The sequence below is a fragment of the Pseudonaja textilis genome, chromosome 5 (assembly GCF_049901715.1).
Source record: "Pseudonaja textilis isolate UNSWEBS1 chromosome 5, rPseTex1.2, whole genome shotgun sequence".
Lineage (NCBI taxonomy): Eukaryota > Metazoa > Chordata > Lepidosauria > Squamata > Elapidae > Pseudonaja > Pseudonaja textilis.
The window spans coordinates 6,799,655-6,823,948 of NC_141994.1; the positions used below are offsets into that span (position 1 = coordinate 6,799,655).

Below are 24,294 nucleotides of genomic sequence, written 5' to 3' on the forward strand. Positions count from 1 at the left end.
CGGTGGCGACGGGATGTTTGAAAAGGACAACAAAGGCACTCTGGCTTTGCTCTCCTTTCCCAATGCTGTGTTCGGGGTGAGGCCCCACAGGATCACCCCATTGAGCCCCTTGCACTGGAGCATGCAAGTCACGGCGGTGGCAGGATTTTTTCCTCACCCCTGAATTGTGTCCTGCGAGGACGCACCTCCAGCGCTCCCCTGCCGGCACCCTTGCCTATTACTGCCCCTCTACGGCATCCCACCCCGCCCCAGGGAGTGGTACCATTCACTTTGGGAACCACTGATCTAACCTTTGCTTAAATAACTGAATCATTTAAGGTTTTCAGAACTGGATAGACTTGAATGTCCCAATTAGTTAAGAAATAAAAAACTTAGAAAGTTTAATTTGCGTTTAGCCAATTTGTCTGCAATTCATCATCACTGGCTTTAGTACTAATCTCTAGAGTGACATCCAAAAGACCTGCTCCATTTTCAGCATGACAGCCCTCAAGATAATTGAAAACTGCCATTACTCATCCACTCTTTAAACTCAGCATACCAGGACTTTTAATTGTTTCTCAAAGGACATATATTTCAGATCTCTCAATAAGCTAGTTACTGTCCTCTAGATCTACTCCCAGTTTGTCCCTTCTTGAATTGTGACAGCCAATACTAGATATAATGCTACCTGAACTGAGTTAATTAGAATTGAATTATTGCTTCATTTGATATAAACACCATTAGCAGAGTTAAATATTAGTTTCCATAACTGAAGTGGAACTTTCTCTTCCTCTCCTTTTTCTTGCAGCCCTTTATACCTAATCTGATTTTGAGGTTTAGAAACACTGCAGAGAACATATTTTGAAAGTATTTGTTAATTTATGATCAGATCTATAAAGCTGCCCAACTCAGTGATCTGGCTCTGGGTGGCAGACAAACATAAAAAGCAAACCATAAATAAAACACTTAACATTAAAACTGATACAATATATGAAGATGAAAATAAAAGTGTCAGGTCGACCATTGTGTCCTGCCATTGTGCTGTGAGGAGATGATGGCATGCTTGGGATTTTTCCGCTTCTGCTGTATGCTTGAGAATTAGGGAGGTGGATTATCTTTGGAGACAGGACAGACTCCTTCTCAGCTGGTTTTCGCCAGGTTCCACGCAGGTCCACACCCTGAGTGTGAACTGTTATTTGCCTAGCACCACAGCATCTTCTCAGTATCACACTGGCTGCTGGTGAACTAGTCAGGGGGATTGGGATTGGGAAACTGAAAGAATTTTTTTTTTGTTTTGCCGTTCCTCCATTTTTTCTAATTGACTGATATTACTGGATTTGATGTAAGTCTGATACTGAACTGTTCTTGATTCTGGATTCTGATATTGGAATTATCCCTGGACTAAAAACTGACTGATCTTACGTGCGAATGACTTTGGACTGCTTATTTTGAACTTTGCTTAAACCTTTCTAGAAGTAAAAAACTACATTTACTGTACAGTGTATCTGTGTGCTGTGTGTGTATTATTCAAACACTACTCTCTATACGTCTCCCTTTATGCGCTCATTCTCCTAACGGGGAATTACCTCAACAACGACTGTGGGGATGCTGCAACAGTCGTAAGTGTGAAAAATGGTCATAAGTCACTTTTTTCAGTGCCATTGTAACTTTGAATGGTCACTCCACACAAGCAAAGAACCAGCAAAGGAGGGGAAAAAATTCCAGAGAAGTTCCTGAGACAGGAAGTCTAGTCCTGCCAAGAATGTAATAAGGGTTAACGGAGAGGCAGTTTCTGTAAGCAACACCAGAATGTTTCCTTCCTGCCTTCCTTACAGGATTAGCCCAGTAATTTCTTCTAACAATCGGTTCTCTGAACTGCTTAGAAAGTTAACAACCGGTTCTAGCGAATAGGTGTGAACTGGTAGAATCCCACCCCTGAGGGAGGGGGAAGGCAGTAGAGACTTCATTCCAGAGAAGGGATACTTCCTAGGACCCATAATCTGACAAGATATAAAAGAGAGAATCTGAGGGAATCTGCTCTCCCTGTGGGAGCAAGCGAGGCAGGCAGGTATTCTCGAGAAAAAAACAGTTCCCTAAGTATAGCAATGATTTACTTGAGACTAGGTAGTTGTATTTTGGGTTTCAGGCTGAAAAATTTCCGACTCTTTCAGGAGTTGCTGGAAATTAAGCTTGGGAACTTTGACTACAGAACATGTCCTAAGCCACAATTGTTTCCAGTATTAGTATTTAGTCCACTTAAGTGACAGTTAGTCTTTGCTCATTAAGCTAATAAAAGTTCAGAAGCCACTTTTCTGATATATAGTTTAGAAGAGTTTGGGGATATCTCCCACTTCTTCTTGCCTAAGATTATATTCTGTGGATCCACTGAATTAAAGAACTAACACACTTAGTTGGTGTGATTTATTTGATTCTATGGCATCCTTAGCAAAAAAAAAAAATTGACCATGGGAACTAAGTAAAGTATTCATTAAAAAGAATCTGAAAAAAAAAATCAGTTAGATCTCCTCATTTTACATCTTAAGCTATCCTAGATTGAATACTTCGAACTACACCTCTGTATTTGGCTTCAGATATCAAAAGCATCTGGCTTGAAATGGAATACAAATTTAGAATAGCTGCACCCTGTGTAGGGATTTTGCTACAAAAACTGACTAGCAGAAGTTAATAACTTTTCACATTTTAGGAGCCTAGGAGATGCTGTTCTATTGCTTGCCCTTGTTTTGATCCCAAGAAAATGACCCTTTCTAATGGAGCTTGTGATCTTCAGTGTTGAATCCTGCTGTTCAATTTACAGATCTTAGAAGCTGAAGCATTTTTTTTTACTTCAAACTTTGTGCTGTCTTCTTTGTTCACCTTCTTATTATTTTCCTTGCCTTCTAAATTACTCTTGTTCACATGCTGTGCCAGCTAGAGAAGGGGACAAATATCCAACCTAAAAATTGCATTCCCAACCCATCAGAAACACAAACTTTTTACTGTTTAGGAAGAGTGTAATGGAGTATACAGTTGGTGCCAGAATAAACAGTGCCAGTTGTTTCTTCTGCCTTTTTCATTTTTTGTTTTTCCTGAAGTTATAAACTGCTTGAAAGTTTGTAGCTTTGGTAACATGCCTGGCAAAGCACCTGAAATGAAGATTCAAAACACTTCCCAGCATTCATTGCTTTGTGAATTCTCATTTAAAATTAATTTAACTTGTGTTTTTATTTATAACTTCCACTAGTCAGGGAATTGATATAGTGATATAAGAAGGAACATAGCATTACTGCATCTCACTAAGATTTCTTTTGAACTATCATGCAACACAGTCCTTAGGAGTTCCATATCCTAAAACATATCTCACTTAAGGAGCCTCACCTTCCAAGATGATGTGAGAATTCAGGGGTCAAGTAGCAAAGAACCCAGACTGTTGCTTATTCTGGTGATACAATTCAATTAATAGCAATTGCACTAGTATTTAGACTTATATACCACTTCATAATACTTTACAGCTCTCTCTAAGTACTTAACAGAGTCAGCATATTGCCCCAACAATCTGGGTCCTCAGGAGGGCAAAAACAGCCTCCCCTGAGCTCCAGAGACCCTCTAAAGGCTGAAAACAGGCACTTCCGATATTTCCAGAAGGCCCATTTTTCGGCCTCCCAAGGCTGCAGAGGCTTCCCTTGAGCCTCGGGAAGGAAAATGTCTTCAAATGGGCCAAAAATCAGCTGGGAGGCATGTGAGTGCAGGTAGGGGGGGCGGGCGGGGTGTTGCGTGCACATGCGCAGTGGGGGGCAGGCCACATTGTATTGTGGGTGTCGGTATGCATGCGCTTTCAGCACACCACAACAAAAAAGTTCGCCATCACTGCTCTAGAAGGATTTTTTTTTCATAAGGTTTCAGTACCTAAGACAAAATACAAATTCAGTTGTGGCATTAGAGTCTTTTTTATTTTTTTAAAGAAAATGAAGTAAAAAGAGAGAACTTGGGCGTTTAATTAAACATGACTTCCTTAGATTGCCGTTTCTCAGTCCACAGGCTTTTTATTTCTTCATGGTGTTCTCTGGCCTAATGAGAAGAGAGCATATTTTCCATGTATTAATTATAACTGTTGTTTCTGCTTCAAGATGGAAATTACTGGGCTCCCTTGATAGTGGCAAATCAAAGGAGATGACTTGAGAAGTCTTTGTTCAAATTCTTTAGTACCCTGGAGTACATCCAAAAAAAGTAACTTAAACCACTCTATGCTACATACTGCTTTCAAAATTTCCCCTCCCGGCAGATAAACAGAGAGCGATCGGTTTGGTTCTCACTGGGTTGTACAAAGCAGACTTTCCTGAATCACCACATATGACACTTCTCTGCAGTTGAACCGCTCCAGGTCCTTCTCATCTTCTCCACCTTTTTTTTTTTTTTCGAAGGGTGGTTTCAGAAATGGTTGCAAGTAAAATGATAGGACAGCAAGGGTTCCTCTTCTCCGGGTATCAGCGGTGACACAATCACCTTGACAGTAGAAATGGGGAAACAATCTGTCTAATGTGAAAAGGTGTAAACGGACTCAAAGCCCGTGCATTTGTTCTTGCAGGCTGTTGCCTGCTGAGAAACGAATGCTTCTTGATCATTTGCATTGGAAATGTGAAACGCTGCACCTGGAGAGCCAGTTGAAAGAGACCCTTTGGTGATTAGAGAGCTTGGGTATTCACAAGAAATCTTTTCAATTAGCTGTACTACCTTTCTTTGAAAACAATATGAGGGCTATTAAAGCAAGTGACACTTCTTTCTTTTTTCCTCCAGAAAGCCCGGCTTGCAAGGATCCGTGCAGCAAAGAGCGGGAGTGCAAATGCTTATATGCAGAGCAAACGAAATGGCTTCCTCAGTAACCAGTTGCAGGTAATGAGCATCTGTGTTCTATATCCAGAAACATCATTTATTTAATCATAGCCCAGCAATCTTTCATCTGTTTCATATCGGACAATGTCAGGCTGCCTTCCAATATACCATGACAGTCACCCTCAGGCAGAAGAAGGAGCAATTGCTCTTAACCAGCAAGAACTTTGCAAGTCCAGTTCAGGCAAGATGTCCCAGATGAGTTTCTGGGACTTGCCAAGTTAAATTAATACATGATGGAGAATGTGAGTTTGTCATGTAGTTCCTATAGGTCTAAAATTGTCCTCCGAGGGCTATTCACCTTGCCACGCATATATGTCTATTCAAAGATATAGGCCCGCACACACACACAAAATTCACATAATGTTCTGTCCTCCACCATAAATCACTTCTGGTTTCAATTTCAAAGAGATTTCAAATTTTGACTAAGTAACTTCTAATACTGGAGGAATGTTCAGCTCAAACTCTCTTTGCCTCTTGATCCCTTAATGGATCATCTCTGGCTTTTATTTCATACTCTGTGAATGGCCGGGGGTTTTGTTCAGTACATCCATGGAACAGGAAATAATAAAGACCACAGGTAGTCGTTGACTTACAATCATATTCATTTAGTGACTGTTCCAAGTTAAAACAACCTTGAAAACAGTGACTTTTGACTGGTCTTGTGTCCTTCTGACCATCACAGAATCCATTTGGTCACATGTTCAAAATTTGTACACTTGGCCACTGGCAGATTTTTAGGATGGTTGCAACACCCTGGGGCCAGGCAATTGCTAATTGTGACCTGTCCAGCTAGCTTCTGACAAGCAAAGTCAATTGGGGAAGCTGGGTTCACTTAACAACTTCATGATTCACTTAACATCTTTAGTGATTCACTTAACAACTGTGGCAAAAAGTTCTAAAATTGGTTGTGACTCACTTGCTTAAAAAAAGAGAGTGATTATAAATTGAGGACTTCCCATAGTAAGCAGTCTGTAGCAGAAATCCAAAAGTTGGTTAACTAGTTAACTAAACCACCCTCTTAGGCTGCCTAAGAAATAAATATTAGAGTTTTAGCTGACTGCAGAAGTAGCAGCAGCAATAACCAACAATAACAACAACACTCAAACACCAGTCCTTTATTAGCACTATTCTTAGAATGATTTCCTTCACTAAGTGTGGCTCAGTTGTTTCCCCACCTTCAGGAATTCATTTATATAACAAGATTTTATTGCTTGTTGCTGCTATACTGATTTTTGTACACTTTCTAAGATGCTCTTTGGCAGATAGTGGCAAAATTGAGATGGGTTTGGTGTTGAGTGGCAGAAATGTCTTTTTCTTCTATAATGCAGCATAGAAAACTAAGGCAATCCAAATGACAAACAATCACTCCTATTGACAAGAACATTCAAATGGAAGGACAGCCTAGAAGAAGGAAAAAAGGAAAACAAGACTTGATTACTTCACACATTTAAACTGTGGCAGGATATTTTCAATAGTTAATTAGAATTAACATTTTAGTGTTATTGTTATTCATTGAAATACTATGAACTTCCCCAGGATTATTCTAGAGAGTTCTATTCTGTAGAGCACTGACATTAATCATGTCCAACTTTTCACTGAATGGCTGGTTTTCTTCTGGATCTTTCACATCAGTGCTTTCGTCCTGCATTTGTTGGCCCCATTGATATAAACTTACAAGTGCAATAATGTTTATTAATTTTTTTCCTCAGGGAGTTCACTTCCAAAACTCCCAGATGGCGTAGGAGGTTGATTCCCACAATCTGGAGGACATCAGATTGGGGAAAGTTCGCTTGTCTAAAAACCACTAAGGATTGATTTGAGATGGTCAATGTCGTGTTGAAATATTCAGTGAACAGTGACTTACTTGTCTCAACTTTTATATCAAGTTAGTTAGAAGTAAATTCTAAATCAGATTTTTTTTTTAGAAAAGAAAGTTTATGCTATTTAATATTTCCATGTTAGACCATTGTAGTGGTTCTCTCTTTTTAAAGTCAAGAATTCAGTTTAAAGCCCATTCCTTCACAAATGAGACTAATGTATTATTCAATATATCAACAGCTATGTGGTGAAGAACAAGAGGCCTTTGTTAGCAAATCTGGTTCTTCCTTTGAAATCCAGCACCACCATCTGCTTCACTGTCTGGAAAAAACTACGGTAAGATGATAAACTGACAGCCTCCTTGTGATCTGTAAAAACAAACAAAAATTATGTTGGTTGATCTTATTGCTTTAAGAGCTGCTCCATGTTTTGGTTATGCTATGCTGATTTTTCCATTTTTACATGGGCAGCCAAGGAGAAACCATAGTTTTTATCGCTGAGCTTCACCAACAGTCATTGTTTAGCAGTCAAAAGTATATATTGCATCTTGGTCCTTTTCATATTCCTTGGTTCTGATATCTGGAAGAAATGCCAAAAGAGAGAGAACAGATTCAAGAACAGATCAGTGTAGGCACTGTTGCAGTTGTGTTGATTATTGGGAATGTCACATCAGGAGTGGGAATCTTGAACTGCTCAGACTCTTTCTGCCAGTTATGGTGACAAATTGTTGGGTTGGTTTCAACATCCTGTTCATCTAAAAGAAGTTTTCTTCAACTGAAGGGAGGTAAACTTTAAAATCAATTATATGTTTCTAATATTTGTACCATTCATTTTTATCTGTAGCAGATTAAAACACTAGATCCTATCTACATTGGCCCTTTGTTTAGTTTTTATATTATTTTGAGTGTTATGGATTCCATTTGCTCTTTGAAATTAGGTCAAGTGGCTACCTCTGTTGAGATATCACCTGCTCTTTTGTAGAATTGTGGGTTGGTGATGATCAGACCTTAATATATCTTCATGGTGCTAAATTTCATCATTCTATAAGTTCAAAAAATACCTCTGATCCTTTTATTTTTGTTTTATTAGAGTAAAACACAAAAGAAAGTATTGTTTTTCTTTTCAAATATTCTTTTTTTATCTCCTAATTTCTCCCCTTCACCTTTGAGATCAAGCATGATTAGCACAGATACATTACTTTATTGTTTTAATTATCTACAATATCTCAGGCAAGTCATCAGGATCCAAAATATGCTGCTTGGTGTGAACTACAGGACTTAAATTGGCATTATTGTGGGTAATATATTGGTATTGGTAATTTTTAATAGCAATTCTACATATCTCAGGCCATCTCTGAGACTCAGTTTATTTTAAAAGTAATTGCTTTGTTTGCTCTAAGTCAGGGGAGTCAAACTCGCATTGTCATGGCATCATCATGTGACGTATTGCAACTTTGCTAAAGTGGGCATGGCCAGCGTACGGCGCATCTGGCCCATGGGCCACAAGTTTGATACCCCTGCTCTAAGTGTTAAGTTTAAGAAATTCAAACCCTAATATTTGCTTAAATCCAGTTAGTAGCTATGAGAGGGTTGTTATGCTTTGGAAGGAAATTCCATTCATTAACCTGAAATGCCATACACTTTTACTCAGTAGTATTTGGTCTCTGACTTCTTGTTAAGAGTGGCCTTGCAAGAATTAAATTTAAAAAAATAACTACAGTTAAAAGCTGCTGCTAGTGAAATAAGAGCACCTTGCATAGGTCACTGCTACCATGTCATTCATGCTGCTTTTTCTGTCTATGTCTGTGGCCCAGAATCATGACTTTGTGGATGAGCAAACCTATGAAGAAAGCTGTATGGAGGTTTCTACAGTCAACCGGCAAGCTGGCCACAGTCCTTCTCTTTCATCTCAACAAGGAGTGACAAGCTCTTGCTGTTCCCGACGACATAAAAAGACATTCCGCATCCCAAACACCAATATAATCAGTAGCCATCCAAGTAGTGTCCAAGAACTCAGCACTATTCAGATCAGGTGCATGGAAAGAACACCTCTGTCAAACAGGTACTTCCGTTGTAAAAGGGCTCCTAGATAGGGGTTAGTTGATAAAACGTTCAAATTGGCCAGGGCAAAAATTAGCGATATGTATACATGAGAGTTTGCGCTTGCTGTGTTTCAAATAATAACCTCTACTATGTGGGAAACCATCTTCCGTTGTGCTCATGTAATGATACGGGTCCCTCCAAATAAAGGTAAAGCATAATTTTTAAAAATTAAGAAAGTGGCTGAAAATGTATTTAATCTAGGAATTCGATGGGTACTTTTTAAATTGCTGGTGCAGGAGTGGACTTCAAAATTTTTAGCAACGGGTTCTCTGCCCGGTTGCTGGCTGGACATGGGCATGGTGGGCATGGCCTAGTCGACCTCCTGCACCACAGCGGGGAGGAGGTGTTTTTTTCCCCCTCCTCTGGCTCTGGAGGCTTTCCATGAGCCTCTGACAGGGTGAAAACAGCCTCCCCAGACTCAGGAGGCTCCCTGGAAGCCAGAAATGGGCCTGTTTCCAGCCTTCCCAAACTTCTGGAAGGCCCGTTTTTCAGCCTCGCCGCTTACCTGCATCCAAAAGGAGCCACATGGGGACTCCGGGGAGGGGAGGGGAGGGGAGGGGAGGGATGAATGGGCCAGCCAGGAGTGGGATTTGGGGGGGGGGGGTTCTCTGAACTGTGCAAAATCTTAGATAGGGGCTCCCCCGAACCCCTACGAACCTCCAGCAGCCCACCCCTGCTAAATTGTCAAGCTATGCCTAAAGCATTCTAGAAAAAGCCTTTTCATGCTTAAATTATAGGATAGAAGTGAATGAATTTCTTTAATATGAATATTCATTACATGATTCTTTTGTGTAAAATGGTGAGCCTTTCTGGCAGTACTTTTTTTTCATTAGACCACCCAATTTATATTTTATTATAAATGAAATTTGATGATTTCATTGGGGCAAATCACCATGAACTTCACAGGGATAAGATGATTTTCAAAAAGACGGAAATGTATTGTGTTCCTCAGGTGACAATACTCAGGGCAGAGCAAATACTGTAGTGAGAAAATCTTATGTGGGAAAATGTTCCTTGAATCTAATGAAAATGAGAATGATTTAGTTTGTCGTTACAGGCTGGGAATTAAATTCCGACAATCCAACTAGTAGAAGTGAGTTTATAAATAATTTAAATATGCATCTCAATGTTTATATAGTCAGACTTCTTCCTACAACTGTTAGTTCAACTTATTAACCTGTCCAACTTTCATTTTATCTAAGTACATGTCCACCTGAGTTTCAGTCTCTAAATATGATGTCTAGCTTTATTCAAAGCTATGTTGGTTTATAAGCTGTTGTGTAAGCTGTGTAAGCTGTTGTGTAAGCTGTTGAAGCTAACATATGAGTTTCTTAATATCATTATGGATCAATATTATATATGAGTAGTTTTTTTTTTAAGTGTAAACCATTCCAAAACAATAGACTAAACTCATTTAACATTTCCAGATCTATTCACTTGAGCTAGATAAATGTGGAAGATGTAAGAAAAGGATATTCAGAAATGGTAAGCATCCAAAGTTTGATCTAGGAGTTAAGGCACTAAGCTAGAAACCAGGAGATTCTGAGTTCTAGTCCCACTTTAGGCATGAAAGCTGGTTGCCCTTGGAACAACCACTTTCTCTCAGCCCAACTCAAGTTACAGGAAAATAGAGGATGAAGAAGTATTAGGTATGTTCGCTGCCTTGAATTATTTCTAAAAATAATAAAGGCAGAATCTAAATAAACAAGTAATATAAAGTCTTCTGTAAATGTGACCTGACCAACATGCAACTTGGATTATTTTCTGACATACTAGAATTGAATAAAACCCTAAAACAGAGGGAATGTTTACATGATTTGTTTCTATTTATTGTTCCTCATCTCTAGTCGATCCAGTTTAAATGCCAAAATGGAAGAGTGTGTAAAACTAAACTGTGAGCAGCCTTACGTAACCACAGCAATAATCAGCATTCCAACACCACCTGTGACTACCCCGGAAGGAGACAATAGACAGGATTCTCCAGAGTATTCAGGAGGAAACATCGTCCGAGTATCTGCTTTATAAAACAGGTAGAATAAAGACCATTGAGTAGCTGTCAAGATTCAGAAGAAGGAAGGATAAATCTCTGATTAAACGCAGATAATGGAAGGATTCCAGAGATACAAAGTATTCGAAGTTTTCAATATTGAACTGTGTGCAGTGAACAACCAAATGGAATTTCTATATGAACTGGACCTTTTCTGGAATAAACTCTTATGTGACTCTTTTCATTTACTGTATGAGCACAATAACATGTCTCCCATTAAAATTTCTTCTTACCATGGGGATGTAGAAAAGAATCTTTTTAATAAAATACCTTTAAAAAAAAAACAAAGACACGTACCACCATTCAGACAGTTTATTTTCCAGCCAAATGCAAAATTAAGGATGGACCCAGTTTTGATAACGTGTTCTCTTTTTTCCTGTTGATAAACCATGAACTCATCAATCAGCTAAGTTCAGAAAAGAGAGAAGTGGCTCATCCAGTATGTATACAGATTGAAAGAAACAACTCATATGCATGTGAAAATTCTTTGGAGCTGTGATCTGAATTTTCTTCTGTTGTTTACTTCAGATTAGGCATGATAACATTTTACTGTAAAAAAAAGGAGCATTTCTGTGCACTTATAAAAACTGATTGTTAATGTTCCATGGTGTACAAATAATTTGCTGGAGAGGGTGGGATGGGGAAGAGAGAAATGTCATACTCAAAACACACATTAGTGAACTTGAGGTGTTCAGTTAGTTTAGTATTTATGATTGTTTTCCCTTGCTTCCTCAGTACTGTTACAACTGCAATAATTCAATATACATCTGTTGTATCAGTCTTTTATTTATGTAACTGCACAAAGTCAGCTATAAAATAAAATCCCACGCTGATTATCAATACATTATGTAACATAAGAAAGTTTAATGTTTTAATCATTTAAGGCCAACAATAATTCTGTCAACCTTTTTTGTTTTTAAAGCCAATCTTTTCTTTTCTTTCTTCGTTTTGTTCTCCTTTGAATGCAGTTTTCCTATATGTGGTTGATCTAAAAGCACCATTCTATAGTGTGTTTCTGAACTAATTAAGTCTTCCTAATGTGATGTTACAATGTAGCTGACATCTGATATGAAACGAACATGGTGTAGCAGTAAAGTCCTCTAAAACTGCTATGTAACGATGTTGGATAAACTAAGCGCTGAAAGTCATGCAAATAAGATTTGCTGAAGATTACATAAATCTGTTTGTCAAATCTGTTCTGAAACACTGGATCAGATAGCTTAACGGGCATTCACAGTGAAGTGGAGTTTGAAAAAATCAAGATGGCCACCACGAGTGCATCATCAAGGCCTGCCCCTTTTTTGCATGAGACACCATTGCAAGATTAGCCCCATCTTTACTTTTTAAAGTATCTCCCTTCATGGATGTCCAATAACCTAAAATGGATTACAGTTGAAATTAAAGCTTTAGATCAGAACTACAAGAATGTATTACCATATGATCAGTACATATATTTTATCACGTAATCTTTTTGTTTCACTATCTAAAGGATTTTTAAAACGCTGATTTTTCAAAAACCCAGTTTCAAAAACCCAACTTTCTTCAACTGTTTCTTCACTTATTGTTGTCTGTTTAGGAATGTGATAGTTTCTTATTATTTCACCTTATTAAACAAAGCAGTTGACAAAATATAACCAAATCTAGAAATACTTTCTAGAGAAATTGATCTATGGGCCAGTATGAAATTGTATTTAACCTAAGTGTCTTTACCTGAGGTATGGAAGAATGTCTATAAATGTCTTCACTGATGTAATACTAAAAATTATACAGATAGTCCTCAACTTACAATAATTCATTTAATCGCCATTCAAAGTTATGGTGCTGAAAAAAATGACGTTACAACTGATTGTCGCACTTGCAACTGGCACACAGTCCCTGTGGTCATGTGATCAAAATACAGTATGTGGACTTGGCAACCACCATTTATTTATTTTTAATTTGTTGTTTTTATTTATTTATTTTTCTCCCATATTATTTTTTAAATAAATAGTTCAAGATGGAGAACATACCTTATGCTCTTTCCTCCTCCTATTTTCCCCATAACAACCTGTGAGATGGATTGGACTGAGAGAAAGTGACTGTTCCAAAGTCACCCCACTGTCATGAATTCATAATGGTCAGGTAATTTCCCCATGATCTTCCCAGCTGACTTTTGATAAGCAAAGCCAATGGGGGACACCAGATTCACCATGTCACTTAAACAACCACATTGATTTGCTTAACAATTGTGACAAACAAGACCAAAACATTGAGCACAACTCACTTATCAAGCATCTCGCTTAACAATAGAAGTTGTGGTCCAAATTGTGGCCATAGGTTGAGGACTACCCATACATTGGATGTGGGTGATCAGACCACTCTGTTTCTAAACAATCTAGTTTAAATTATCTGCAACACTTGTATTATTAGGTGACCAGTGATACAACCCAAAGGATTTCATTTCTACAGTGTACTGGAGCAGGCCTTGGGGTAAGATTATAACTATGAACAGACTTGCTAGGTCTAGTTGCATTATTTAGGGGTGATTTTCTTCTAGGAAACCAGCGGGTAGGTGAACAGGCGAAACTGCAATAGAATCTGCAGTGGCTTTCTCAGAGACCAGCCCAAACAAGAACTAATACAAATGGATGCAACATCTTATAGCAATAGCAATTAACCTCTCTCCCTTTGAGCAGTATGGCTTTCAGTTGGACTGCTTCAGAGGAAATATAAACATAATATTTAATGCTACATTGCCACAGCAGTATAGAAGCACCCATGCAATTATTTTTATTACATTGACACTTTTTACTGCATCTGGCTCTAAAATTGGTTAATATATTCCATGCCAACTTCCTATAAAACTGTAGCCACAAGGTAGGTTCAAGGTGAAAAAAAATCATTTTTTATCTTCCCTTTCCATCTTCTAGTTATTTATTCTTACTAAAGAATAAAAATTATTATAATCACTATTTTAATATCGATTTGCATTTGAGGCCCTTGCCACACAGTGATTCTATTGAATGTTCTGTTTTGCAGTGCAATTCCCTATTCTCTCAAAACCCCAGGACTATTTTATTCTTCCGTAAACAAATATTTTAAGTTACTGTTTAACCGTTTTTCCACAGCAGTTTTCCCCATTTTGATCTCTGCTCCTGCTGATTTATTTATTTTTAATTTTTTAAATTTATTTTGTCAATTGCGTAAAAGATAATAGGTATAAGTAAAAACATAGTTATGAATACATGGATACATATAAGAAAAATAAAAAATAAAAGAAACAATAGGACAGGGATGGTAGGCATGTTGGTGCGCTTATGCATGCCCCCTACTGACCTCTTAGGAAAGGGGTGAGGTCCATAGTAGACAGTCTAAGGTTAAAGTTTTTGGAGTTTGGAGAAGAAACCACAGAGTCAGGTAGAGTATTCCAGACATTGACCACTCTGTTGGTGAAGTTGTATTTCCTGCAATCTAGTTTGGTGCGATTAACCTTGAGTTTGTATCTATTGTTTGCTCTTGTGTTGTTATGGTTGAAGCTGAAGTTGACAGGTAGGACATTGCAATGTATGATTTTATATACTATACTTAGATCGGATCGAAGGCAGCGTAGTTCTAGGTTTTCTAGATCTAGAATTTCGAGTCTGGTAGCATTTTGTGCTGACATTTTGTATAAGGCTTGCTACACGGTGGAGTCCTTGAGTTCACAATGCAAGGCGTGCACAGATGCAGTTGGATGTTAATAAAGAGGAAAACAATAATTCAAAATCTCTACTCACAGCTATATTTTTTATTACTAACTCAATCTTTTATACTTTATGCCATAGGAATTTTGGGTTTTAGTAATACCCAAATACTAAATATAATTTTCACCAGTTTCTTCTCTTGAAATATCACGGGGTACATTAATTACATTTGTGGATTCTACTTCGCTGACAGCCACAGACAGCTCCTGATGAGCTGTATGCAGAAACAGATTTTATCACTGACCTGCAGAATTCAGTCCACAAATAGCAATGAAGTCATGTCCAAACTTCATATCTCACAGAAATCCACCTATCCCCCCTAGCTTGTGCATAAGTTATTATTGATTTATGGCTACCACAGCCTTTCTACTACCTCTTTCTTTTCCCATGTTTTTTTTTTTTTTCAAGTCAAGGCCAACTCTGTTCTAAATTAGGAGCTTTATAAACCAGTTCTGACATTCTGGGATTTAAAAAGTTCGTCTTGGACAATGCTCTATTTGAGATCATAAATGGGAAAGCTGGAACACTGGTACTTAGAGGACAGATACAGTCTAGAAGTATGTTTGTTTTGACTTCTCTGCTCTTGTGTTCAATAAAATTTTGCATAATGCTAGCCATCCATCACACAGCTACTACTGTTTTCTCTGAAATGCAGAAGTTAAGCATTCTTTCAGTGTTCTAGGTGATTTAAATGCTGTTTTTTTGTAGTGAATGACTTGCGACTGTGTAAAATGCATCTGTACTGTAAATTAAATGTAATTATTTCTGTGTGTCACACAAAAAACTTCAAGGTGTTGTTCTTCTTCTACTATGGGGGAGGTGAAATTTGTCTTGTGTTTCAGAAGAACAGTATAACAAGATGTGTTTTTCTAAATAAATCAGAGGTCCAAGGAGTACTTAAATAAAACATCTGCATGCTTGAATGGGAAACTGGTTTTGCAATAACCTCATTCACAGAGAATTTTGTTCCTGCTTATATGTCAAATGATCTTGAATGAATGCAGAAAACCCTTGAGTAAAATTTATCTTGAAATTCAATGTTATTCTTCATATATATAGTTACATAGTACCGTATCTTCGAAACTTTGGAACTCAAGAGTAAATTCTGTTCTGGGCAATCAAAATAACTGATCATTTACACAAAAATACTTTGAAGCATGATAGCGCATAATTTTATATGATCCTGAGAAAAGACACTGATGCTTTAAAGAGTTAGGGAAAATATATTCATATCCTCACATACTCCAAAGCATGTTAGTTTTTTGAACCTAAGAACATTTAAATAGAAACTTTCTGCTCAGTACAATACAGGTGAAACTTGAAAAATTAGAATATCGTGCAAAAGTTCGTTTATTCCAGTAATGCAACTTAAAAGGTGAACCTTATATATGAGATAAGACTCATTACATGCAAAGCAAGATAGTTCAAGCCGTGATTTGTCATAATTGTGATGATTATGGTTTACAGCTCATGAAACCCCCAAATCCACAATCTCAGAAAATTAGAATATTACATGCAATCAATAAAACAAGGATTGTACATAGAACAATATCGGACCTCTGAAAAGTATAAGCATGCATATGTATTCAGTACTTGGTTTGGGCCCCTTTTGCAGCAATGACTGCCTCAATGCGGCGTGTCATGGAAGCTATCAGCCTGTGGCCCTGCTGAGGTATTATGGAAGACCAGGATGCTTCAATAGTGGCCTTCAGCTCCTCTGCATTGTTCTGTCTCATGTCTCTCATCTTTCTCTTGGCAATGCCCCATAGATTCTCTATGGGGTTCAGGTCAGGCAAGTTTGCTGGCCAATCAAGCACAGTAATCCCACAAACATTGAACCGGGTTTTGGTGCTTTTGCCAGTGTGGCCAGGTGTCAAGTCCTGCTGGAAAATGAAGTCAACATCCCCATAAAGCTCGTCTGTGGAGGAAAGCATGAAATGCTCCAAAATCTCCTGGTAGACAGCTGCATTGACCCTGGACTTAATGAAGCACAGTGGACCAACACCAGCAGATGACATGGCTCCCCAAATCAACACAGGCTGTGGAAACTTCACACTGGACTTCAAGCATCTTGCAGTGTGTGCCTCTCCATTCTTCCTCCAGACTCTGGGTCCTTGGTTTCCAAATGAGATGCAAAAGTTGCTCTCATCAGAAAAGGGGACTTTGGACCACTGAGTAACAGACCAGTTCTGTTTTCCTTTAGCCCAGGTAAGACGCTTCTGATGTTGTTGGTTGTTCAGGAGCAGCTTGACAAGAGGACTACGACATTTGAAGCCCATGTCCAAGATCCGTCTGTGTGTGGTGGCTCTTGATGCACTGACTCCAGCCTCAGTCCACTCCTCGTGAAAGTCCCCAACACTTTTGAATGGCCTTTTCCTGACCATCCTCTCCAGGCTGCGGTCATCCCTGCTGCTTGTGCACCATTTTCTTCCACACTTTTCCCTTCCAAATAACTTTCTATTAATGTGCTTTGATACAGCACTTTGGGAACATCCAAGTTCTTTTGCAATTACCTTTTGAGGCTTTCCCTCTTTATGGAGGATGTCAATGATGGTTTTCTGCACAACTGTCAGGTCAGCAGTCTTTCCCATGATTGTGATTCCGACTGAACCAGACTGAGAGACCATTTAAAGGCTCAGGAACCCTTTGCAGGTGTTATGGCTTAATTAGCTGATTAGAATGGGACACTTTGAGCCTAGAATATTGAACCTTTTCACAATATTCTAATTTTCTGAGATTGTGGATTTGGGGTTTTCATGAGCTGTAAGCCGTAATCATCTTAATTATGACAAATCATGGCTTGAACTATCTTGCTTTGCATGTAATGAGTCAATTTCATATATTAGGTTCACCTTTTAAGTTGCATTACTGAAATAAATGAACTTTTGCACAATGTTCTAATTTTTCGAGTTTCAACTGTACTTATGCATAATCTAAACCTACATCTATTTGCACTTTTCAGTGGGTGCAATGAAACTGTATGTTAGTGTAGCCAAACAGGAAATTGGAGCTGTGGTCAAGCTCTTATCAACTTTCTCCTTGATTGCTCTTTATAAGCAAAGTGAAAATGCCTTTAGATGACATGTTGGCCTGACTAGTCATCTTTGATATCAGTAATTTCAGTATGACAGGCTGTGATTCTTGGGATCTTCAAGAAGTTCAAAAAGGTAGAATCCACTCAGCTACCTAAGGAAACAAACATCTTTTACCTAAAGACTAGCAAAGCAGTGTCCAAGAAATATGCTGCAGGTAGCTCTAGGTTCGTAATAAATCCCTGGTTAGAAGAAAAAAAACCCTTACAGCTAAATCCCATTAAAAGACAAAAGGAAATTAGTGAATGAATCAAATAGTTAATGAATCAATGAATGAACACCACAATATAAAATATATGACAGTAATGGCTTCGTTTTCCTTGCCCCAAATGAAGACCAAGGCAAGCGGGAACCATTTAAAATCACAAGAGTACAAGCTTCCATTGATCCCTGGCATTTTCATCCTTCGCTGCTACTGATGGGAATTGTGTAAGAATAAAAACTTCACAAGTTCAATGCATCATGCTTGAGAGATAAGGCACATGGTCAATCACTTAAAAGCTAGTTTCCAAACGTTTGCTTCAGCCCAGTCCTTTTGCTATGTTCAGCTTGCAAAGAACAATGGGGGGATAACTAATTTTGACACCCATACAGTATCTCTCAGGAGACACAATAATTTCAACTGCCTCCTTATAAAATGCAGAAAAGGAATACTAGTTGAAAATTAATTCTACAGTACATATAAAATACAGTAAGATACACTTTTTAGAATTCAATAAGTAAGTTGTCTTGTGGGAATTTAAGCCACCCCAGTATTCAACATGAAAAATAGTTGCAACTTTTTTTTTCTTGCAATCTATAAAGATGATATCTTTAATTGCATAAACAAGGACAAACTTAGACATTCCTTTAAAATTAAATTAGTAGATTTATGTGGACTATGCACAAGGAACCTAATTGGAATCAAGATATCTCTATAGAAGGAGCTTTTGATTTCTGCTGTGGTTCAAAATTGTTTCTCATTCTTCCCAATTGCCAAAAGATAATTTATTAAAGTTATCTATTGAACTTCTTTTTTGAGCTCAAGATGTTCAAATCAGAATATTGCATGAGCAAATAGTTTAATCTCTTTTCTCTCCTACATCAGAATCCCAATTTGGATTGGCTCCCATGCATATTCTCTAAGTAGAAGGAAAAAAAGCATAGTTTTTTTTCCTCCAAAATAACCTGTTGTTTAGCCTATTGATCAGCTAATCCATGTTGTGTACTTACAAAATCAAAAGTGCAGATACAAGTACTGTCATGAGATCAATCTTTGGTTCTTTGTTTCCCCCTTCTGCCTCTTTGTATGCTCAGCTTTCAAGGAAACCTCTGGGTTTAATAAATCAGTTTTATTCAGTTACAATTTCCCATGATGATCAAAGTGCAAAATGTTTTTTGCATACTCCCTAGAATCTTGTTTTGCAAATTATAGTTGAAACTGTCATTTACAATCCTAATTTGTAGGCTGTATTTAAATCACATCTTCTTTCTTGGAGACTGAAAAACTCAACAAACTATGAGGTTCTCTTTTAAGCTACTGCATTAATTAATTAATTAATACATTAATTAATGTAGAGAAGAAGGCTAAGATGAAGATACATATGTAGCTGTTGTCTGGTTATACTGTAACAAATCATGGTTTCTCTAAGCAGCATTATGACTGTCCTGATTACAAAATGGAAATGAATATCCATACAAATTATATACCGCTAGGCATCTACTAGTCTCCACCCCCCATCAAATATGCACATTCAAATGAAAATATGTGACAGATAGCAGGTGATCTAGAGAAAAATTCCTGCAAAAGAGATAGTTCCGTGGTATTCAAATGAGCTAAATCATCCATGAATATATATTTCCACAACACTAAGTACAAAGTTTAAGCAAAGTTAAGTGAGCCTTATTCTCATTTATTTCAGTGGTTTACTGGGTAAATCATCCTCCAAATTTCTTACTGAAAAATAAGTAGGGTAGGGGAAAAGTTGGAATACTTTTACAAGGAGCTTTTCGTTGGAGACAATATAGATTGCCTCTTTAACTTAAGTTTCAGCAAATAAACATATGAATAGAATTATCTCCTTAAGGTGAACGTTCACACACTCACGCACATTCACACAAGCAATCCACATATAACAAATACACTTAAGTATTAAATATGTTTTTTCCTTCAGTCCACATAATTTAATTTGAAAATTAACAATCATTAAAAATTAAATGATTCACATATTTCCTTAAACTAAACAAAATGATTCTACAATAAGATTATCCTTTTTACAAAAATCCAAATTTCCATGTTGATAGCAGTTCTATTACACATATACACACTTTACTATATACATATCTATCCCTGATTCTTTTAGTGGCAATTACCACCATTATTTAATAATAACAGTTGTCATGGTTTCTCCTTAAGCTGTTCTTTGTGCCTTTATTGTGGGATAAGCCAACTATTTGCTTGCTTGCAGGATATGAGACTATGATATTTAAAAAAAATCCATTGATGTTGGTATTGCAATGCACAAACAAAAGAGGGAAGATCCAGGGTTTATACTTGTATGTTGAGAAGTGACGTACTGTTAAGTAACTGGATTTCATGCCTGGATGTCACTGACAGCTACATTCCAAATGCAAATCATACATCTGCTGTATCATAGGGCTCTCCCATCAGTACATTCATGACCACAGTGCTACTGTGAATGATTTTTCTCACATGCAGTTCTATGTATGGATTAAACTGATAAGATTGCCATATTTTCAGAGGGTGTCTTTTTTTTAAGATCCCAAGTTCAGGGTTTTCTCAGCTGTGATTAACAACTGCAAGGAATCAGATCTGAATGCAACACGTTCAATAATTGTGTCTTGCTAATTTCCGTTCCTTGAAAATGAAATGGAAAAATCACTTAAATTATATGTAATTGTTGAACACTGATTATCTATCACCCTCTATCATCTGTGGGGCTTTCAGCACTGAAGACTTCCATCCTCAATCTAACAGAATTATTGAAGTGAAAACTTTGAATAGGTGACATCCCTGAAACTATTCCTGCCTATTTTTTTTTCACTCAATATAATGAGACTAGTGATCTACTTTTTACATGGTGCATATAATCTTGTGAAAAATGACAAATTGTCCTTATTTTGTAAAACAATTATTTTTAGCATTACATAACTCTAACAAATTTTATGAGAAAAGAAAAACAATTGTCCTTAAGAGAATCTTCAATCCGTGGCCTCTTTTCCATGACAGCTTAAAATACAGTGTCCAGGATCCAAAATAATGGCTATATTTAAATTGTAGAAATCACAGCCTGGCAGATTGCGCTATAGTTCCTCCATTTCAAAGTGTGTGTTAAAGCTGTTTGCCATTGTGGTATGCTCAAAGATCCTTGTCAGGCTGGGTTTTAATAACTCCACAGAATGACATGACAGGTGTTGAGTAGCATCATTCTTCAAAGACAGCATTTGGTCTGTGCGTGGATCCTGGCGGTCATAATACAGAGCCCACACCAAAGTAATTGTAAGGATCATAGCCAAAATTTGGGTAACCCCTATGGAGATTCCTAGAAATCGAAGCACCTGCAGCTGCTTAGTTCCTCTCAGGAATGTGTACATCTTTTTGTCACAACCCTATGGAGCAAGAAAAGAAAATTCAGCATATCTATACTGTGCCCAGAGATGCTTGAAATCAGAAAATCTGAGTACCTCAAATGGAGCAGCTACTCTCTAATTCTGACCAACTGACTCAGAGTAGAGTCATAATCTAGTCTACAGAGAAGAGCAACCAGGAATGATTAGGGGACTAAAGGAGGCTAAAATATACAACGAACAGTTGCAGGAACTGGGCCTGGCTAGTCTAGTAAAGAGAAGGATCAGGGGAGACATGATAGCAGTCTTCCAATATTTGAGGGGCTGCCACAGGGAGGAAGGGGTCAAGCTATTTTCTAAAGTGCCTGTAGGCCAGACAAGGAATAATGGATGGAAACTGAACAAGGAGAGATTCAACCTGGAAATAAGGGAAACTTTCTGACAGTGAGAACAATCAACCCATGGAACAACTTGCCCTCTGAAGTTGTGGGAGTGCCATCACTTCAGACTTTCAAGAAGAGATTGGACTGCCATTTGTAAGAAATGGTGTAGGGTCTCCCGCTTGGGCAGGGGGTTGGACTAGATGACCTACAAGGTCCCTTCCAACTCCAATTTTCTGTATCTACACAAAAAACAGTTTTATCAGATTCAGCTACCTACTTTATATTTATTAAAACCCTTTTCCTAGATATTATATATTAGCCTGTCAAGGAAGGAAAACCTTGTGAGTTCAAATGGTCTTCCACTGAATTAGACAAAAAAAAAAGGGAAAGAAAAGTATTACAAATGAATGACTGGCTAGTGCAGATTTTATTTCTAGGACTATGGCTAAAGTTTTTGGAATGACAGATTGTGGGCACATATTGCATTTTTTACAAAGACTGGTAAAAATGCACAGGCAGTCCTTGTTTAGTGACTACCTTTTCAGCAACCATTTGCAGTGAAACAGAAATGAAAAAGAAATTTTGCAACTAATGATGCGTTTATGACCTTCACAGTATCCACCTCTCTCTTTCTCTCAACCACTTGCTCATCATTACAGCCAGTACTATCCTGTGCCTGAGCGGGGTTTTGTTTTCCTCCCGCTAGCGCTGTGGAGAGGTCGCCTTCCTGAGGTGACACGTATCCTTAAAAAAAATGCTAACTACAAGTTAACAAGGTGAACTCTCTGACCTTAATTAGAACTCTCTAGCCAGCCTGCACTGTTGCCTTGTAATGAACCAGACTATAATCCGTTTCATGCTAACAGCCTTCCTTTTTCCTTAACTGGCAGCTGCAAATGGGCTAGACAAACAGCTGATGCTAGTGCATTCCTTTCCATGTGTATTCCCTATTGTGTTTCTGCTTAAACTTTTTCCCTCCAACGAATGAAAATACGGACATCACTTCCCTTCTTGCTACTTTTCCCAGCACAAGGATGAGCATTCGAAAGAGTAGCGGAGCGGGGGAACTGTAAAATTAGGATTGTAAAATTAGCCCATTTACTCAGCTTCCTTCCGAGTGGGGGTCCCAGAAACCTTCCTCAAAGATTGGCTCACCTGGCTGTTTGGAGTGATATTTTTTTTTCTTTCTGTTTTCTCTATTTATATAGCCGTTCATTTCACTAAAAGCAACTCTGGGCAAGCAAAACTACAGGTACTGAAAAACAATCCTTATAAAATATTTTTAAAAATTCATTATTAAGAAGAAAAATATATAAAACATTTAAAATATATTTGAGGAGCTGTAAAGCAAAGGAAAGCTGGAGTAAAATGACAGCCACGTTCTTTAAAGCTCTTTAAAGAAATCGCATAGAGCATTTAGATGTGCGTGGCCTTCATTGTCTATATATTAGTGTTCCGGGTATGGGAAGAGAACAAAATAAGCTTGAACTCCTAGCATAAAAATTGTATCATCTAATAGGTATAAAGTATATGAAGGGAGCAATGATGCCAATGATTGAAATACATCAATGAGAGAATAGGTTTTGTTCAAAAGAACAAAAAAAGGAGGAAAAGTTCCACTGTTAAAAGTACCTACACCTGCTCATAAATCAATGCAAATGAATTTGGCAACACTGTACAGAGCATCTGTGATAAAATAAATCAAAGAACAAATAAAAGCATTACTATTGCTACTATTTATTACTGGCTGTTGTACAAAGGAAAAGCTTTTCCAAAAGAAAATCCAAATAAAAAGGAAAGATAAAATTAAAGCAAAAGAGGGGTTTTAGTTACCCCAGAATCTGTGCCCGTTTTAATAAATGTAGAGTAGAGTAGAATAGAATAGAATAGAATAGAATAGAATAGAATAGAATAGAATAGAATAGAATAGAATATAGAATATAGGATTCTTTATTGGCCAAGTGTGATTGGATACACAAGGAATTTGTCTTGGTGCAAACGCTCTCAGTATACATAAAAGAAAAGATACATTCATCAAGAGTCAAAAATCATCAGGTACAATACTTAATGATAGTTATAGGGTACATTAAACAATGTAGAGCAATAGCAAGTTGTAGGGAGACATTTATGAGAAAGGAATATGGATAGAATAGAAGTTCTTAAAAAGGTAGCACTGAACAATCGCAAGCAATTTCAGTGAAGATCCAGGAACGAAGCAGACTACAAGCTGGCAATGTGGTTGCACAAAAGATTTTGTGAAGATACAAAACAAGAAAGACACATTATAGAAAGAGGGACAGACCCCCCCCCCAAAAGTGTACATACAGGCAACCCAGGCCTGTAGATCGTATGAATGCTGTAACAATTAAGGGCCTATGAATGACAATGTTCTGACAAATTCTAATATTTGTGACAAAAGGTTGCTCCATTTTCCGTTTCAATTCCAAGGGCTTTTCTCGCAAATCTATATTCAATTTGGGATTCTGGCATGTAAAGGACTTTCCATCAGTATGCCAATACAGATAGCCCTCACTTAAGGATAGTAATTGAGACCAGCAACTGTGTTGCTATGTGATGCTGTTGTAAAATTTGACACCGTGTGACATTGCCAACTTACAACAGCAATCGGGCAATTCCACTTGCGTTTGTTCAGTGGATCCTATGCGGTTTTTAAGCGTGTCAACATCACCATTTGCA

At 37.7% G+C, this 24,294-nt stretch overlaps 2 protein-coding genes across 10 annotated transcripts in view; one reads left to right on the forward strand and one right to left on the reverse strand.

The window, feature by feature from the left end:
• Nucleotides 1-11,827, forward strand: part of KCND2 (potassium voltage-gated channel subfamily D member 2) — a 273,250-nt gene extending 261,423 nt beyond the window's left edge. The window contains exons 3-6 of one of the 2 annotated variants that reach the window (XM_026713106.2): nt 4,771-4,866; nt 6,925-7,020; nt 8,498-8,745; nt 10,634-11,827. In XM_026713106.2, the coding sequence (XP_026568891.1) occupies nt 4,771-4,866; nt 6,925-7,020; nt 8,498-8,745; nt 10,634-10,811 (618 nt within the window). In that variant the 3' untranslated portion in view covers nt 10,812-11,827. Of the gene's footprint in view, nt 1-4,770; nt 4,867-6,896; nt 7,021-8,497; nt 8,746-10,633 lie in introns of both variants that reach the window. The other variant, XM_087934052.1, reaches the window with a different exon arrangement.
• A 7,958-nt stretch (nt 11,828-19,785) lies between these two features.
• The window catches only part of TSPAN12 (tetraspanin 12), a 62,858-nt gene continuing 58,349 nt past the window's right edge, over nt 19,786-24,294 (reverse strand). For all 8 annotated transcript variants that reach the window (XM_026713113.2, XM_087934053.1, XM_087934056.1 and 5 more), the window contains one exon: nt 19,786-21,256. In XM_026713113.2, coding sequence (XP_026568898.2) covers nt 20,951-21,256 — 306 coding nt within the window. In that variant the 3' untranslated portion in view covers nt 19,786-20,950. The remainder of the gene's footprint in view (nt 21,257-24,294) is intronic.